The sequence below is a fragment of the Geotrypetes seraphini genome, chromosome 2, assembly GCF_902459505.1.
Source record: "Geotrypetes seraphini chromosome 2, aGeoSer1.1, whole genome shotgun sequence".
Classification (NCBI taxonomy): domain Eukaryota; kingdom Metazoa; phylum Chordata; class Amphibia; order Gymnophiona; family Dermophiidae; genus Geotrypetes; species Geotrypetes seraphini.
In genome coordinates, this window is record NC_047085.1 from 412,556,684 (window position 1) to 412,574,326 (window position 17,643).

General features: G+C 47.7%; 1 protein-coding gene across 6 annotated transcripts in view; it reads left to right on the plus strand.

Moving 5' to 3' along the window:
* The window catches only part of ICA1 (islet cell autoantigen 1), a 311,620-nt gene that overhangs the window by 75,373 nt on the left and 218,604 nt on the right, over positions 1-17,643 (plus strand). For all 6 annotated transcript variants that reach the window (XM_033931013.1, XM_033931014.1, XM_033931016.1 and 3 more), the window contains exon 4: positions 13,381-13,453. In XM_033931013.1, the coding sequence (XP_033786904.1) occupies positions 13,381-13,453 (73 nt within the window). The remainder of the gene's footprint in view (positions 1-13,380; positions 13,454-17,643) is intronic.

The following is a 17,643-nucleotide window of genomic DNA, read 5'->3' on the forward strand; positions in this document are numbered from 1 at the left end:
ACTAAAATGACTTACTGTTTAGTTTTCAAGGACCAATTACATCAAAAAATGATGTTTGTCTGGGTGGTAGTATCCTTACGCACACAAACACTCATAACATTGACATTGACGTGTATGTCATCTATTATCCCAGGACAAGCAGGCAGGTATTCTCACATATGGGTGATGTCACTGACTGAGCCCGGATGTGGACACCTCACAAGCAGACTTGCTTGAAGAAACTCGAAGTTTTGAGTCACCCGCACCGCGCATGCGCGAGTGCCTTCCCGCCCAGCGCAAGGCGCGTCTCCTCAGCTCTGTAGCTATGTGTCGTCTTGCCTGGCTTCGTACCATTGACATGGACCCTAATCTTCAGGACCGCTTAGCTAACATTCCTTGTGAGGGCAATGACCTCTTCGATGAATCCATCGAGGCAGCCACCAAGAAATTATCTGACCATGAAAAATCCTTTGCTTCTATAGTCGGACCTAAGCCAAAGCCAGCTCCTGCCAAACCTGCACGCCCTGCTCTTATCTATCAAAGGCGTTTTGCTCCGAAGCTGGCTACTTATACTCGCCCTCCTTTGAAAAAACAGCATCTAAGGCTTCTCAGCCTTTTTGACTGTTTACAACAGAGCATAACATCCACCGTTCAGTCTCTGTCTCCTTTTCCCCCTATAGGAGGTCGTCTCCATCATTTTTACAACCAATGGACGATAATTACATCCGACCTCTGGGTGCTTACCATCATCAGGGAAGGATACTCTCTTCATTTCACTCAGGTTCCACCAGAGCTTCATCCAAGAGAGTATCCTTCCAATCTTTCCCAGACCGCCCTTCTTCTTCAGGAAGCTCAAGCTCTGCTTCGTCTCCATGCCATCGAACCAGTTCCCTTAGACCAGCAGAACAGGAGGGGGTTTTACTCCTGTTACTTCCTTGTTCCAAAGAAGATGGGCAATCTGTGGCCCATTCTGAATCTCAGGGCTTTCAACAAATTTTTAGTCAAAGAAAAGTTTTGAATGTTGTCCCTGGCATCCCTTTATCCCCTTCTCGAGCAGAACGACTGGTTATGCTCTCTGGATCTCAAGGAGGCCTACACTCATATCCCCATTCATCCGGCCTCCCATCAATACCTCAGATTTCGGGTGGGGAATCTGCATTATCAATACAGAGTACAACCCTTCGGCCTGGCCTCGTCTCCCAGAGTGTTCACCAAGTGCCTGGCAGTGGTAGCGGCAGCTCTATGAAACCATGGTCTTCAGGTATTTCCCTACCTCGATGACTGGCTCATCAAAGATTCCACATCTCAAGGGGTTATTGTAGCGACCCAATGGACTACCTGGTTCCTACAAAATTTGGGATTCGAGATCAACTTTCCCAAATCTCAGCTTCAGCCCTCACAGAATCTACAATTCATTGGAACTGTTCTGGACACTGTCCAACTTGGAGCATTCCTTCCACAACAACGAATGGAAGCTCTTCTTCATCTCTGGTCATACAGTGTCTTATCCCAGGACAAGCAGGCAGGTATTCTCACTAGTGGGTGATGTCATCCGACAGAGCCCCGATACGGACATCTTGCAAGCATGTCTTGCTTGAAGAAACTCAGAAGTTTCGAGATGCCCGCACCGCGCATGCGCCAGTGCCTTCCCGCCCGACGTACCGGGCGCGTCTCCTCAGTTCTTTTCTTTCCGCGGAGCTGAGAAGTTCTCTTCAATTCTGCGCTGACTGAAATTTCAGTATTTTGCCTTCTTTCCCCGCGTTTTATTGTTTTACTTACTTTCTTTGAACTTTTATTTCTATTTAAAAAAAAAAAAAAAAAAAAAAGTTACAATTATTTCGTCCGGCGGTTCGGCCGGGCCGGCCTCGTGGCTGCGACCTAGCTCCTTCGACCTAGCAACGTCACTTTTCCGGCCTATGTCCCGGCCTATCACCGGTTTTAAAAAGTGCAGCAAGTGCCAGCGTGCGATTTCGTTGACGGACCCACACCGGCGCTGTCTTCAGTGTCTTGGTCCAGAACACGTTCCGAAATCGTGCCGGCCTTGTTCCACGCTCACAGCGCGCTCTTTTAAACGGCGCTGCTTACTTTGGGAGTCCATGTTTAAGATGGAGTCTTCTAAGGAGCCATCTGCTTCGACTTCGACAGATGTTTCACCGGTCTGTTCGAAGCCTGCATCTGCGACTCATGCATCGAGCATCGTGAAGCCAGCATCGTTCACACCGGCTTCTGCATCGAGTTCAGCATCGGTTCCTGCTCCCGTCTCCTCGGTTCAGGTACCGCCTTCCACTGTTCCTCCCGTGGTCATTAAAGTGCCCAAAGCTACCAAGCAGAAGCACTCGACCACGAAGGAACGCGATGACCGTGCAGGAGGACCCCCTTTCGGTGCGGATCCCTCCATATCGGCATCGCTTAAATCCCTGCTCGAAGCTCAATTTGTTGAGCTCATGCGGACGATGGGACCGAGGCTTATCGCTAATATTCAGGGCGATACTACGGTCCCGGTCCCGGAGAGCGGTCCGCCCCCTCCTCCTCCTCCTCGTCGTTCGATTTCCCTGCTCGACGAGGGGGAGCGGCGGAGGGCGGCGGAACCCACTAGGCGGGCTTCCCTTTCTGACATGCCGCCTTTAGAGCCCATTACACCTCCACGTCACCAGGGTACTACATCGGCCCCTGATAATCGGAGTCCTGGGCATACTGCATCGCAGGAGGAGTTCTTTCGCACTCCATACCAGACTTGGGTGGCACTGCGTGAGTCGGCATCGTTGCCTCCCATGCGCTCCACTGCATCGAGTCCAATCCATTCCTTCGAGGCTTCAAGGGATCGATCGATGCATCGAAGATCACGTTCCCCATCCCGGCATCGGGAGGGGCATCGATCTCGACATTCTTCTAGACACTCCTCGCGTCATTCGGAGGTGTCTCCACAGAAGAAAATGCAGCGTATGGGATACTCATCCTCAGATTTATCCCAGCCAGAGGGACCGGAGTATGAAGAACCATCTACCTCATACTCTCCATGCCGCTCTCAGCTCTCCCTGGAACCGGAGGCTTCCACGTCTTCTAGTCCGTCTCGCCGGCCGGCCTTGGCGGACCAACTTTCCTTTTCATCCTTTCTCAGACAGATGGCGGATGACTTAGATGTGACCTTAGATACTGGGTCGAAGTACTCTAAGGAGTATCTGGACACCATGCATTTACCTCATCCTCCGGCGGAGACACTTCGGCTTCCCCTGCATAAGTTACTTGACCAGACTCTCATGCGGTGTTTGGAGACACCGTATTCCATACCTGCGGTGCCTAGCAAGTTGGATGCTCGATACCGCATCGTGCACCACAAGGGGTTTGAGGGAGCTCAACTCTCTCATCAGTCCCTCCTAGTCGAGTCTTCCCTTAAACGTTCGCACCCCTCCCAAGTCTACGCTTCCGTGCCTCCTGGCAGGGAGGGGAGAACGATGGATAAGTTTGGTAGACGTATCTATCAGAATTCAATGATGGCGACTCGAGTGCTCAATTACAATTTTTTCTTCTCGTCCTATTTGGATTTTTTCTTGCCGGTCCTCCGCAAGTTCACACCTTTCATCGATGCTGAGGCTCGGTTTGAGTTTGAGGAGGTGGTGGCGACCCTGTCCCAGTTGCGCCTCCAATTGATGCAATCCTCCTATGATGCTTTCGAGCTCTCGGCTCGTGCTGCGGCCTGCTCGGTCGCCATGCGTCGACTGGCCTGGCTTCGCACCATTGATATGGATCCGAATCTCCAAGACAGACTTGCAAATGTGCCTTGTGCGGGAGCGGATCTGTTCGATGAGTCTGTCGAGACTGTTACTAAAAAACTGTCAGACCACGAAAAATCTTTCCAGTCTATCATGAGGCCTAAGCCTAAACCACAACAGTCTCGTCCTTCTAGACCGCCTATAATCTACCAAAGGCGTTATCAACCGAGGCAGGCCCCTCCTGCGAGACAGCCTGCAAAGCGACAGCCGCCTCAGAAGACTCAGCAAAAGCCTCAGATGCCGGCTGCTCCCAAGGCTACTCAGCCTTTTTGACTCTCCTCCAGGGAGCATAACCGATCTCGTTCTGCCTACCCCATTTTTTCCCATAGGGGGTCGTCTCCATCATTTTTGTCATCGATGGGAGGCGATCACCACGGACCTCTGGGTCCTCTCCATCGTAAGAGAGGGATACTCTCTTCATTTCCAACGGGTCCCCCCGGACCATCCTCCAAGAGAGTATCCTTCCAACTCCACACAGACCGCTCTTCTTCTCCAGGAAGCTCAGGCTTTGCTCCGGCTTCGGGCCGTCGAGCCGGTACCGGTGGATCAACAAAACCAGGGGTTTTACTCCCGGTACTTCCTGGTCCCGAAGAAGACGGGCGATCTGCGTCCCATTTTGGACCTTCGGGTCCTCAACAAGTTTTTGGTCAGGGAACGGTTCCGCATGCTGACCCTTGCCTCTCTTTATCCCCTCATCGAGCAGAACGATTGGTTATGCTCTCTGGATCTCAAGGAGGCCTACACTCACATCCCGATTCATCCGGCCTCCCGCAAGTTCCTCAGATTCCGGGTGGGACATCTGCATCTGCAGTATCGAGTGCTTCCCTTCGGCCTATCTTCGTCGCCCAGAGTCTTCACGAAGTGTCTGGTAGTGGTGGCCGCTGCACTCCGGAACATGGGTCTCCAGGTGTTCCCTTACCTCGACGACTGGCTCATCAAGGCCCCGTCCGCTCCCAAGGTCATTTCGGCGACCTTGACCACCATTTGTTTTCTGCAGAGCTTGGGCTTCGAGATCAACTTTCCAAAGTCTCATCTTCAGCCCACCCAGTCTCTCCCCTTCATAGGGGCTGTCCTGGATACCATTCAACTTCGAGCATTCCTTCCTCCTCCACGCTTACATGCTCTCCTTCTACTCTGCCAGTCAGTGTCTTCTCGCCAATCCATCTCAGCGAGGCACATGATGGTCCTTTTAGGCCACATGGCATCTACAGTTCATGTGACGCCTTTTGCCAGACTACATCTCAGGATCCCTCAATGGACTCTGGCATCTCAGTGGACTCAGGTGTCCGACCCGTTATCTCGTCACATTGTGGTCACTCCTGCTCTACGGCAGTCTCTTCTCTGGTGGATGACCTCTTCGAATCTATCCAGAGGTTTGCTGTTTCATTCTCCTCCCCATCAGAAAGTTCTAACGACCGATTCATCGAACTATGCATGGGGGGCCCATCTGGATGGTCTTCGCACTCAGGGGTTCTGGACCAGTGCGGAACGACTCCATCAAATCAATCTTCTGGAGCTCAGGGCCATCTTCAATGCCCTCCAAGCTTTTCAACATCTGCTTCACGACATGGTGGTCCTTATTCGCACAGACAATCAGGTCGCCATGTATTATGTCAACAAACAAGGGGGCACGGGCTCGGCCCCTCTTTGTCAGGAAGCTCTTCGAGTCTGGGATTGGGCGGTTCGCCACAACACCTTCCTCAGAGCAGTCTACATTCAGGGGAAGGACAACGTCTTGGCGGACAAATTGAGTCGTCTACTTCAGCCTCACGAATGGACGCTCCACTCCGACCCCCTTCATCAGATTTTTGCTCAGTGGGGGACACCTCAGATCGACCTCTTTGCAGCCCCCCACAACTTCAAGCTGCCTCAATTTTGCTCCAGGATCTACACTCCTCATCGCCTGGAGGCAGATGCTTTTCTGCTGGATTGGAGCAAACGTTTCCTATATGCGTTTCCTCCTTTTCCTCTCATTCAAAAGACTCTAGTCAAATTGAGATTAGACCATGCCACCATGATTCTGATTGCTCCTCGGTGGCCCAGACAACCTTGGTTCTCCCTTCTACTTCAACTCAGCAGCAGGGAGCCAGTACTTCTTCCAGTGTTTCCTTCACTACTCACTCAACATCAAGGTTCACTACTTCATCCCAATCTGCAGTCCCTCCACCTGACAGCTTGGTTCCTTTCAACATAACTCCTCACCAGTTCTCTCAAGCAGTGAGGGAGGTCTTGGAGGCTTCCAGGAAGCCTGCTACTCGACAATGCTATTCCCAAAAATGGACTAGATTCTCTTCCTGGTGTATTTCCAATGCCACGGAACCTCAGCGAGCTTCCCTATCTTCTGTATTGGATTATCTTCTACACCTGTCCCAGTCTGGCCTCAAGTCTACCTCTATACGAGTCCACCTGAGTGCTATTGCGGCTTTCCATCAGCCTCTACAAGGGAAACCTTTGTCTGCTCATCCTGTGGTTTCCAAATTTATGAAAGGACTTTTTCATGTCAACCCTCCTCTCAAACCTCCTCCTGTGGTTTGGGATCTCAATGTTGTCCTCTCTCATCTTATGAAGCCTCCGTTTGAACCTCTCAACACGGCTCCACTCAAGTATCTCACCTGGAAGGTGGTTTTTCTAGTGGCCCTCACGTCAGCTCGTCGAGTCAGTGAGCTTCAGGCCCTAGTGGCGGATCCACCGTTCACTGTATTCCATCATGACAAGGTGGTTCTCCGTACTCATCCAAAATTCTTACCTAAAGTGGTCTCTGAATTTCACATCAACCAATCCATCGTGCTTCCGGTGTTCTTTCCAAAGCCTCATTCTCATCCTGGGGAATCTGCTTTGCACACTCTGGACTGTAAACGTGCTCTAGCTTTCTACTTGGATCGCACAAAGCCACACAGAACTGCTCCTCAACTTTTCGTCTCCTTTGATCCAAACAAGTTGGGACGACCGGTATCGAAGCGCACCATCTCCAACTGGATGGCGGCTTGTATCTCTTCCTGCTATGCCCAGGCTGGATTATCCCTTCCCTGTAAGGTCACAGCCCATAAGGTCAGAGCAATGGCAGCCTCTGTAGCCTTCCTCAGATCGACACCGATTGAGGAGATTTGTAAGGCTGCCACTTGGTCCTCGGTTCATACATTCACCTCTCATTATTGTCTGGATACTTTCTCCAGACGGGATGGACAGTTTGGCCAAACAGTGTTACAAAATTTGTTCTCTTAAGTTGCCAACTCTCCCACCATCCCATTGGGGTTAGCTTGGAGGTCACCCACTAGTGAGAATACCTGCCTGCTTGTCCTGGGATAAAGCAATGTTACTTACCGTAACAGTTGTTATCCAGGGACAGCAGGCAGCTATTCTCACGTCCCACCCACCTCCCCTGGGTTGGCTTCTCAGGCTAGCTACCTGAACTGAGGAGACGCGCCCGGTACGTCGGGCGGGAAGGCACTGGCGCATGCGCGGTGCGGGCATCTCGAAACTTCTGAGTTTCTTCAAGCAAGACATGCTTGCAAGATGTCCGTATCGGGGCTCTGTCGGATGACATCACCCACTAGTGAGAATAGCTGCCTGCTGTCCCTGGATAACAACTGTTACGGTAAGTAACATTGCTTTCCTGCTCTTCCATCTCAGCGAGACACATGATAGAAACATAGAAACTTAGAAGATGACAGCAGATAAGGGCCATAGCCCATCAGGTCTGCCCACTCTACTGACCCACCCCCAAGTCTACTATCTTAGGGATCCCACACCTGATGGCAAGTTTCCTTAGCTTAACCCTCTAAGGGATCCCACATGGGCATCCCATTTGCTCTTAAATTCTTGCACGCTGTTTGCCTCGATAACCGTCACCGGGAGCTCGTTTCAAGGATCGACCACTCTCTCGGTGAAGAAATATTTCCTGGTGTCGCCATGAAATTTCCCGTCCTTGAGTTTGAGCAGATGCCCTCTTGTGGCCGAGGGTCCCTTGAGAAAGAGAATCTCTTCTTCCATCTCGATACGACCAGTGATATACTTAAACGTCTCGATCATGTCTCCTCTCTCCCTACGTTCCTCGAGTGAGTAGAGCCGCAAAGTTTTCAGCCTTTCCTCGTACGTGAGATCCTTGAGCCCCGAGACCATCCTGGTGGCCATCCGTTGCACCGACTCTATTCTCAGCACATCTTTTCGGTAGTGTGGCCTCCAGAATTGCACACAGTATTCCAAATGAGGTCTCACCATGGTTCTGTACAATGGCATTATGACTTCAGGCTTCCTGCTGACGAAACTCCTGCGGATGCAGCCTAACAACTGTCTTGCCTTAGATGAAGCCTTCTCCACATGATCAGCAGTTTTCATGTCTGCGCTGATGATCACTCTCATTCTGTTGAAGTTCTAGCTATGATCTCACCATTTAAGGTGTAGGTTCTGCACGGATTTCTGCTGCCGAGGTGCACGATCTTGCATTTCTTAGCGTTGAAGCCCAGCTGCCATGTCGAGGACCAAAGCTCCAACAAATGTAGATCCTGCTTCATACTGTTGGGTGAATAGCTGTCGCTCACTATATTGCATAGTTTGGTGTCATCCGCGAATAACGTTATCTTACCTTGAAGCCCCTGAGTTAGGTCCCTTATGAATATGTTGAAAAGGAGCGGGCCCAAGACTGAGCCCTGCGGTACTCCACTGGTCACCTCCGATGTTTTAGAGAGGGTTCCGTTAACCACCACCCTCTGAAGTCTGCCACTCAGCCAGTCATTGACCCATGTAGTTAGTGTTTCTCCCAACCCCATTGATTTCATCTTGCTCAACAGCCTGCAATGCGGGACACTATCGAAAGCTTTGCTGAAGTCCAGGTATACGACGTCCAGGGATTCTCCCAAGTCCAGCTGTTTTGTTACCCAATCAAAGAAGCTGATGAGATTGGATTGGCAGGACCTACCCTTGGTGAATCCGTGTTGACTGGGATCCCGTAGATTCTCCTCATCCAATACTGCATCTAATTTATGTTTGATTAGTGTTTCCATGAGCTTGCATACTATTGATGTGAGACTCACCGGTCTGTAGTTTGCAGCCTCTGCCTTGCAACCCTTTTTGTGCAGTGGAACGACGTTAGCTGTTTTCCAGTCTATGGGGACTCTCCCCGAACCTAGGGAGAGATTGAAGAGTCCTGATAGCAGTTCTGCCAGGACATCACGCAGCTCACTGAGCACCCTGGGGTGTAGATTGTCTGGTCCCATGGCTTTGTTCACCTTGAGTTTCGCCAGTTCGTGGTAGACGTCGCCAGGTGTGAACTCGAAATTCTGAAACGGGTCATCCACGCTGGCCCTTGCCTGCAACTGCGGACCATGCCCCGGTGCCTCGCAGGTGAAGACCGAGCAGAAGTATTCATTCAGTAGTTCTGCTTTATCGGGGTCCGATTCTGCGTAGTTCCCATCTGGTTTTCTAAGGCGTACTAACCCGTCTGTGTTCTTTTTCCTATCACTAATATACCTGAAGAAGGATTTGTCCCCCTTCTTCATGTTCTTTGCCAGAGTCTCTTCCACTCGAAGTTTGTCCTCCTTGACTGCCGTTTTGACCGCTGTAGACCTCGCCCTATGTTCTAGTTTAGCTTCCCTATTCTCCGTTTGTTTGTAGGAAATAAATGCTTTTTTCTTCTCTTTGACGAGGTGGGAGATTTCTGCGGAGTACCATTGGGGTTTGTTGTTTCTCCGCCGTTTGTGTACCGATTTAATGTAGATGCTTGTCGCCTCATGTATGGTAGATTTCAGGGATGACCACATAGCTTCCACATCATCGGTCGTAGCTTGGTTCTGCAGTGTCCGGTGGACGAAATCTCCCATGTGTTCGAAGTCAGTGCCTCGGAAGTTGAGTACTTTTGTTTTCGTGCTTGATCTAGGGAAACCTTTCCTGAGGTAGAACACACCATGTTGTGGTCGCTGGAGGCTAGCGTATCTCCTACTGAGACCTTCGAGACGTTATCCCCGTTGGTGAGTACCAAGTCCAGGATCGCCTGGGCCCTAGTGGGCTCCAATACCATTTGTTTGAGTTGTGCTCCCTTTATGGATGTTAACTTCTGGGTCACATGGCTTCCACAGTACACGTGACTCCTTTGCCAGACTTCACCTCAGAATTCCTCAGTGGACGCTGGCATCTCAATGGACGCAAGTTTACGACCCTCCTTCTCGACACATTTTAGTCGCTCCTTCCTTGAAGTCTCTCCGTTGGTGGATGCTCTCTTCCAATCTTTCCAGAGGCTTGCTTTTTCAAACGCCCCCTCATCAGAAGGTCCTCACGACAGAATCTTCGACCTACGCTTGGGGCGTTCATCTCGATGGTCTGCGTACTCAAGACCACTGGACCAGTACGGCTCGTCAATGTCACCTAAATCTGTTGGAACTCAGCAATTTTCAAGGCTCTCAACGCTTTTCAACATCTTTTTCACGACCAGGTAGTCCTCATCCGGACGGACACCGAAGTCGCCATGTATTATGTCAAGAAACAGGGAGAGACGGGATCTGCCTCCCTTTGTCAAGAAGCTCTGAAGGTTAGGGACTGGGCAATCCGCCACAATACCTTCCTCAAAGCTGTCTACATTCAAAGGGCGAAGAATTGCTTGGCGGATAACTTGAGTCGTCTTCTGCAACTTCACGAATGGACACTCCATTCCTCGCCTCTTTGTCACATTTTTTCACAGTGGGGAACCCCTCAGATAGACCTCTTTGCGGCTCCCTACAACTTCAAACTGCCTCAGTTCTGCTCCAGGATATATTCTCCTCACCACCTCAAGGCAGATACTTTTCTTCTGGAATGGAAGAATCTCTTCCTCTACGCATTCCCTCCATTTCCTCTCATTCTCAAGACTCTGGTCAAGTTGAAGAACGATCATGCCATCATGATTCTAATCGCTCTTCGGTGGCCAAGACAACCTTGGTACTCCCTTCTACTTCAACTCAGCACCAGGGAGTCGTACTTTCTACCAGTTTTTCCTTCTCTGCTTACACAGAGTCAAGGATCTCTGCTTCATCCCAACCTGCAGTCTCTACACCTGACAGCTTGGTACCTTTCAACATAACTCCTCTTCAGTTTTCTCAATCTGTAAGAGATGTTTTAGAAGCTTCTAGGAAGCCTACCACTAGACAATGCTATCACCAAAAGTGAACTAGATTTTCTTCGTGGTGTTTTTCTCATCATAAGGAGCCTCAGCATTCCTCCTTATCTTCTGTTTTGGACTACCTTTTGCACTTATCCAATTCTGACCTCAAGTCTACATCTATCCGAGTCCATCTAAGTGCTATTGCGGCTTTCCATCAGCCTATTGAAGGGAAACCCCTCTCTGCTCATCCGGTGGTTTCCAAATTAATGAAAGGACTCTTCAATGTTAAACCTCCTCTCAAACCGCCTCCTGTGGTTTGGGACCTCAATGTTGTCCTTACTCAACTCATGAAGCCTCCATTTGAACCAATTGATAAGGCTCATCTGAAGTATCTCATTTGGAAAGTGGTGTTTCTCATAGCCCTCACTTCTGCTCGACAAGTCAGTGAGCTGCAAGCTTTAGTTGCTGACCCACCATTCACTGTGTTCAATCATGACAAGGTGGTTCTTCGTACTCATCCTAAATTCCTCCCTAAAGTGGTCTCATCTCAACCAATCCATTGTTCTTCCAGTGTTTTTTCCCAAGCCTCATTCTCATCCTGGAGAATCTGCTCTTCATACTCTGGATTGTAAACGTGCTTTGGCCTTCTACTTAGAACGCACCAAACCACACAGAACTGCTCCTCAACTTTTTGTTTCTTTCGATCCAAATAAGTTGGGCCATCCTATTTTTAAGCGTGCCATCTCCAACTGGATGGCGGCTTGTATTTTTCTGCTATGCCCAGGCTGGATTACCCCTTCACAGTAAAGTCACAGCCCATAAAGTTAGAGCTATGGCAGCCTCAGTAGCTTTCCTCAGATCTACACCTATTGAGGAAATTTGTAGAGCTGCTACTTGGTCCTCGGTTCATACCTTCACTTCTCACTATTGTCTGGATACTTTCTCCAGACGGGATGGACAGTTTGGCCAAACAGTATTATAAAATTTGTTCTCCTAAATTGCCAACACTCCCACCATCCCATTCTGGTTAGCTTGGAGGTCAACCATATGAGAATAACTGCCTGCTTGTCCTGGGATAAAGCACAGTTACTTACCGTAACAGGTGTTATCCAAGGACAGCAGGCAGCTATTCTCACAACCCACCCACCTTCCCTGGTTGGCTTCTTTGCCAGCTGTCTGAACTGAGGAGACGCGCCCTGTGCTTGGCGGGAAGGCACTCGCACATGCGAGGTGCGGGCAACTCGAAACTTCGAGTTTCTTCAAACAAGTCTGCTTGTGAGGCATCCGCATCCGGGCTCCATCGGTGACGTCACCCATATGTGACAAAGAAGATCCCTGACTCCATTTACCTACCCTCCACTCAAAGGAACTCAACGCAAGAAGATGTTTGACAACCTACTTGCAACGCAAGCAGAAAAACTCGACCACTCCATCTCCAACCTGCTAACCACAACGTACGACCTCAAAACATTCCGAAAAGAAATCAAAACTCTGCTATTCAAAAAATATATCCGGTCACCTTAACTCCACCCATCTTCCCTCCCCTCCCTGATAAAAAAACCTCTCAATTCCACCGCTCCTCTGGTATTCTTTTCCACCCCAAAATATCAACCAAGAATACAATACCCTAAAATGTAATGCTCCTGGAAATGTCCAGCTATCTTATTTGTTATCTTATCTGTTATTTTATTTGTAATATTGCCTAGAAATAACCAGTTGTCTTACTTGTTATCTAATTTGCAATATCTCCTGGAAATATCCAGCTATCTCATCTCTTTTGTAACTCAAAATTGTAACTTTCCTGGAAATGTCCAGTTAGCTCTTTTGTAATCTGCCTAGAACTGCAAGGTACAGGCGGAATAGAAGTCACTAATGTAATGTAATGTAAGAATAGCTGCCTGCTGTCCCTGGATAACACCTGTTAAGGTAAGTAACTGTGCTTTCTAGTATGTATGAGTATTTATGAAGGAAATTATTATTTTTTTTTTTTAATTCTTTATTGATTTTTAATCAAAAACAGTGAAGGAAATTATTAAAAATAAAGTAAAATTCTGGAATCTCTTTTTTTTTAAAAAATCTTTATTCATTTTCAAATCTTACAACAAGTGTATAATAATCAATCAGAAAAATTTTTAACAAATCACTTGACAATCTTACTTATAATTCTGGAATCTCTTGTGGCACACCCATAATCTCTTTGGGACACACCACTGTGCTGTGGCACACAGTTTGAGAGACACTGGGCTATCGCCTGCTTTGATACAAACTGAAGGGGGTAGCAGAGCCCTCTGAAGGAGGCAGAGGAATTGAAAAAACTGGAGTAGATCCCTTCTGCTTGGCTTGTGTGTATGGGGAGAATACCCTACTGTCCAGAATGACACATCTATTTACTACAAAAGACACCAAATTAATTCATGCTTACATAAATTTTGCAATTTTTCTCATAAAATATTGCTTATGATTAATTGAATTGCTGAAGTTTCAAGTTACGGTGCTAAATATTTTTCCATCTTTTTTTCTTAGATATTTCTGGAATAATTTTCCTTTTTTATTTAATTTCAGCTATTTCATTCAATCCAGAGAACATGCATGGAACTACTTAAAGTAATTGAACAATATCAAAAGAGGATTTGTTGTAAGTAATATGCTCAATTCAGATTTTAGTTTAGGAAACCATGAGATTAATTTGTTGAACATAAGAATTGCCATACTGGGTTAGATCAACAATCTATCTAGCCCAGTATCTTATTTCCAGCGGTGGCCAATCTAGGCTACATTTACCTGGCAGGATCCAAAAAATTACCAAAATTCCATGCTTCTTATCCCTAGGACAGTGGTCGGCAAACTGTGGCTCGCGAGCCACATGCGGCTCTTTAGCCACTTGAGTGCGGCTCATCCTGCTCAACCTGCTTCCCTTCCCTGTAAAGAGGATGCTGAAGCACCAGGCCAACCAACCTTTGCCACCCGACATCAATTCTAATGTCGGAGAGGAAGTTCTGGGCCAGCCAATCGCTGCCTGGCTAGCCTGGAACTTCCTCTCCGACGTTAGAATTTACGTCGGGTGGGGAAGGGTGGTCAGGCCGGCACTTCAGCATCCTCTTTACAGGAAAGGGAAGCAGGAGAGCTCAGAATTCGGCGGTGGCTTGTTCCCCGATGGCGGCAGCCTATTCCCTGGCAGTGGTGGCAGCCTGTTCTCCAATGGCAGTGGCTTGGGGGAGGGCATGGAGAAAGAAAGAAAGGGGTGGCAGGGAGACAGAAAGAAAGAAAGACGGGAGACAAACAGAAAGGGGGCATGGAGAGAGAAAGAAAGAAGGGGGCAGGGTGGAAGAAAGTAAAAGTTGGGGGAGGGAATGAGGTCTGGAGGAGAGGAAGCTTACAGGAGGCTGAAAGAAGGGAAGAAATATTGGATGCACAGTCAGAACAAGAAAGTGCAACCAGAGACTGATGAAATTACCAGACAACAAAGGTAGGAAAAATGATTTTATTTTCAATTTAGTGATCAAAATATGTCCGTTTTGAGAATTTATATCCGCTGTCTATATTTTGCACTATGACCCCCTTTTACTAAACCACAATAGTGATTTTTAGCGCAGGGAGCTTATGAGCATCGAGAGCAACACAGGGCATTCAGCGCAGCTCTCTGCGCTAAAAACCGCTATCGTGGTTTAGTAAAAAGGGAGGGGGTATATTTGTCTATTTTTGTATAGTTGTTACTGAGGTGACATTGCATAAAGTCATCTGCTTTGACCTCTTTGAAAACCTACGGAATATAAATGATAATTAACATTTTCTCTGCTTACAGTGTGCTTTTGTGTTTTTTAAAATTTGTTGGTAGATCATTTTGACTTGGCCATGAAGGTAAGGGGGAGGGAGGGAGGGAGGGTGGGGAGCTGCTGAAAGACATCTAGTAATCCTTGCAGGTTTGACTGTGCAGGGAATTATTTTTGTAAAATCATGTTTTGTTATGTGACTGGCATTATTTAGACTTTAATTTCTATGAATGAATAGAATGAATATGATATAAAATTGCTTACTTGTTTTTATGTGCGTGCACTGAAGGGAAGTGGAGAGAGAGTGGGCTGAGGACGCTGAAGGGAAATGGGAAAGAGAGAGTGGGGAGAAGACGCTGATTTATAAATTGACAATTGTACAGAATATTGTTTCTTTTTATACTTTAATATAATAAGTTCAGTATAAAACTATTTGAGGCTTCTGTGAATGGAATCAGATGGTTGACGGGGACCGAGCTTGCAGGGATGGGATGGGGACGGAGACAAATTTTTTCCTGTGTCATTCTCTAGGCTCTGCCACGAATCGATTTCGACTACGTGCGGGCGAGCAGGGTATCAGTTGGGTTGACGTAGCCGTCGTAGCGCAAACGAGTACGGGGTATGGCTCTGAAAAGAAATCTTAATCGTTGTACTGCTGATCTTTGGCTCTTTTGACTAATGAGTTTGCTTACCACTGCCCTAGGGTAAGCAGTAGAGAATGACACAGTGGATGTTCCACGGCTAGCTACGGGTATCCCGCCAAAACGGTGGAGGGGGGGGACTGCACTGCAGGTACGGGTACAAGGCCATCCACCGCCCTGTGGAGTAGTGAATGGCCTTCTTCCCGCAGTTAAGGGAGGGAACGCGCGCGGACCCCTCCCTCCCTCCTACCTACCCACCCACATCTCTCTCCCTCATCTTCGCGGCATGTTTTAAGGTTTCAGACTTGTTGAAAGCCACCGGAGCTTGCGTGCGTGTGTGGGCAGAAGCTTCTCCTCTGATGCAACTTCTGGTTGCATCAGAGGAGAAGCTTCCGCCCACACATGCATGCGACTGCAAGAACACTCCGGCGGCTTTTAACAAGTCTGAAACCTTAAAATGCGACGAGAAGGTAAGGGGAGGAAGGGAGATGCATGGACAGCGTGAGGGGTGCCGAAGGGCAGTGAGGTGGCGAGAGGGAAGGGTGGATGCTGCGGGGATGGGGCGGTGAAGGGGATGGTGGGGACGGTGACGGGGTGGTGAAGGTGATGGTGGTCCAGTAACAGGGACAGATTTTTTCCACGTGTTATTCTCTAGTGCAGTGTTCTTCAACCTTTTTACACCTATGGACCGGCAGAAATAAAATAATTATTTTGTGGACCGGCATCGGTCCATGGATTGGCGGTTGAAGAACACTGGGCTAAGTTGTGGGCAAGACCCCACCCATCTTTACCCAATCTCCACCCCAGACCCCGCCCCTATAATAATACTAATTGTAACACTATTTTTTCCATTCCTTTTTCATAGATACACACAATATAATCTTATTAACAACACATAATGGTTAACCACAAAATTAAACTACACAAAGCACACTGACAGCAGATGTAAATTCTCAAAATTGATATAATTCAACCACAAAATTCAAAAATAAAATCATTCCCCCTATCTTTGTTGTCTCCCTCCCTCCATACTATGACTTACCTTCTGGCCTGCTCCCGCCTGGCCATTTTATGCCGCCCCCGGTGTTATCTTCAGGCCGGCTCCCTCTTCCTCACTGATGCAGTGCACAAAGCTGTGGGCAGCGGCTCCTTGCGCGTTCCGCGCCTCATCTGGAAGCCTTCCCTCTGACATTGCAACATCAGAGAAGGCTTCCAGTTCAGGCACAGGATGCACATAGGAGCCACTTCTTGTGGCTTTGTGCACTGAATCAGTGAGGAAGGAGTTGGCTCGAAGATAACGCCACATCGATCGCACCATGGACCGGTGGTTGAAGAACACTGTTTTGGGCCTGATGCATGTGCCAGCCCTGTGGACTGGCAGGAAATTTCTGTGGACCAGTACTTGTCCACAGACCAGTGGTTGAAGAACACTGCTCTAGTGTGCAGTGACTTTCCCAAGGTCTACCTTAATAATGATTTATGGACTTTTCCTCCAATAATTTTCCAAACCTTTTTTTTTAAACTCAGCTAAGATAATTGTTTCTACTGTCCTCCAGCAGAATTCCAGACTTTAATTATGAGTTAAGTGAAAAAAAATGCTTCCTTCTTTTTGCTTTCAATATACTGCTTTGAAACTTCATGGTGAGTCCTTGGTCTTACTTTTTGATTGAATAAACCTAATCAATTCTTGTTTACCTGTTCACTCCACTTAAGATTTTATAGACCTCTATCCTATCTCTCCACAGCTTTCTCTTCTCCAAGAAGAAGAGCCTTAACCTCATATAAAAGTCTTTACAGTCCCTTAATCATTTTGGTCACCTTTCTCTATACCTTTTCTAATTCCGCAATACCTTTTTTTAGATAAAGCAACCAGAATCGCACACAATACTCAAGATTTGGTTGCACCATGGAGTGATACAGAGGCATTGTCATATTCTTAGTTTTATTGTCTTCTCCTTTCCTAATAATTCCTAACATTCTGTTTGCTTTTTAGCTGCTGCCCACATTGAGTGAAAGATTTCAATGTATTTTCTACAATGATACCTCTTCTTGGGTGGTGGTGACTCCTAGGGGATAATTAAATGCCAGTTACATATATAAATGTTTAATTTATTTAGTATTAACATACATATGTGTGTGCATACACTTGTATATACCACTGTTCCACCTAAACATTATTTTGTAACTAGGCACATATGTTTTGATAGTGTGTAGTTTGAGTATAAGAACATATGTCCATAACGTGCTATTGAGATAGATGTGGGGAAAGCCACAGATTGCCCTAGATTGGCAGCATGAAATTTTGCTACTCCAAGTAGACTTTGTTATCTGGCACCTATGGGGATTGGTAGATGCCGGATAACTATAGTTTCTGTATCGCTTGGCAGACTGGTATAGTCCTTCCTAATGGGTAA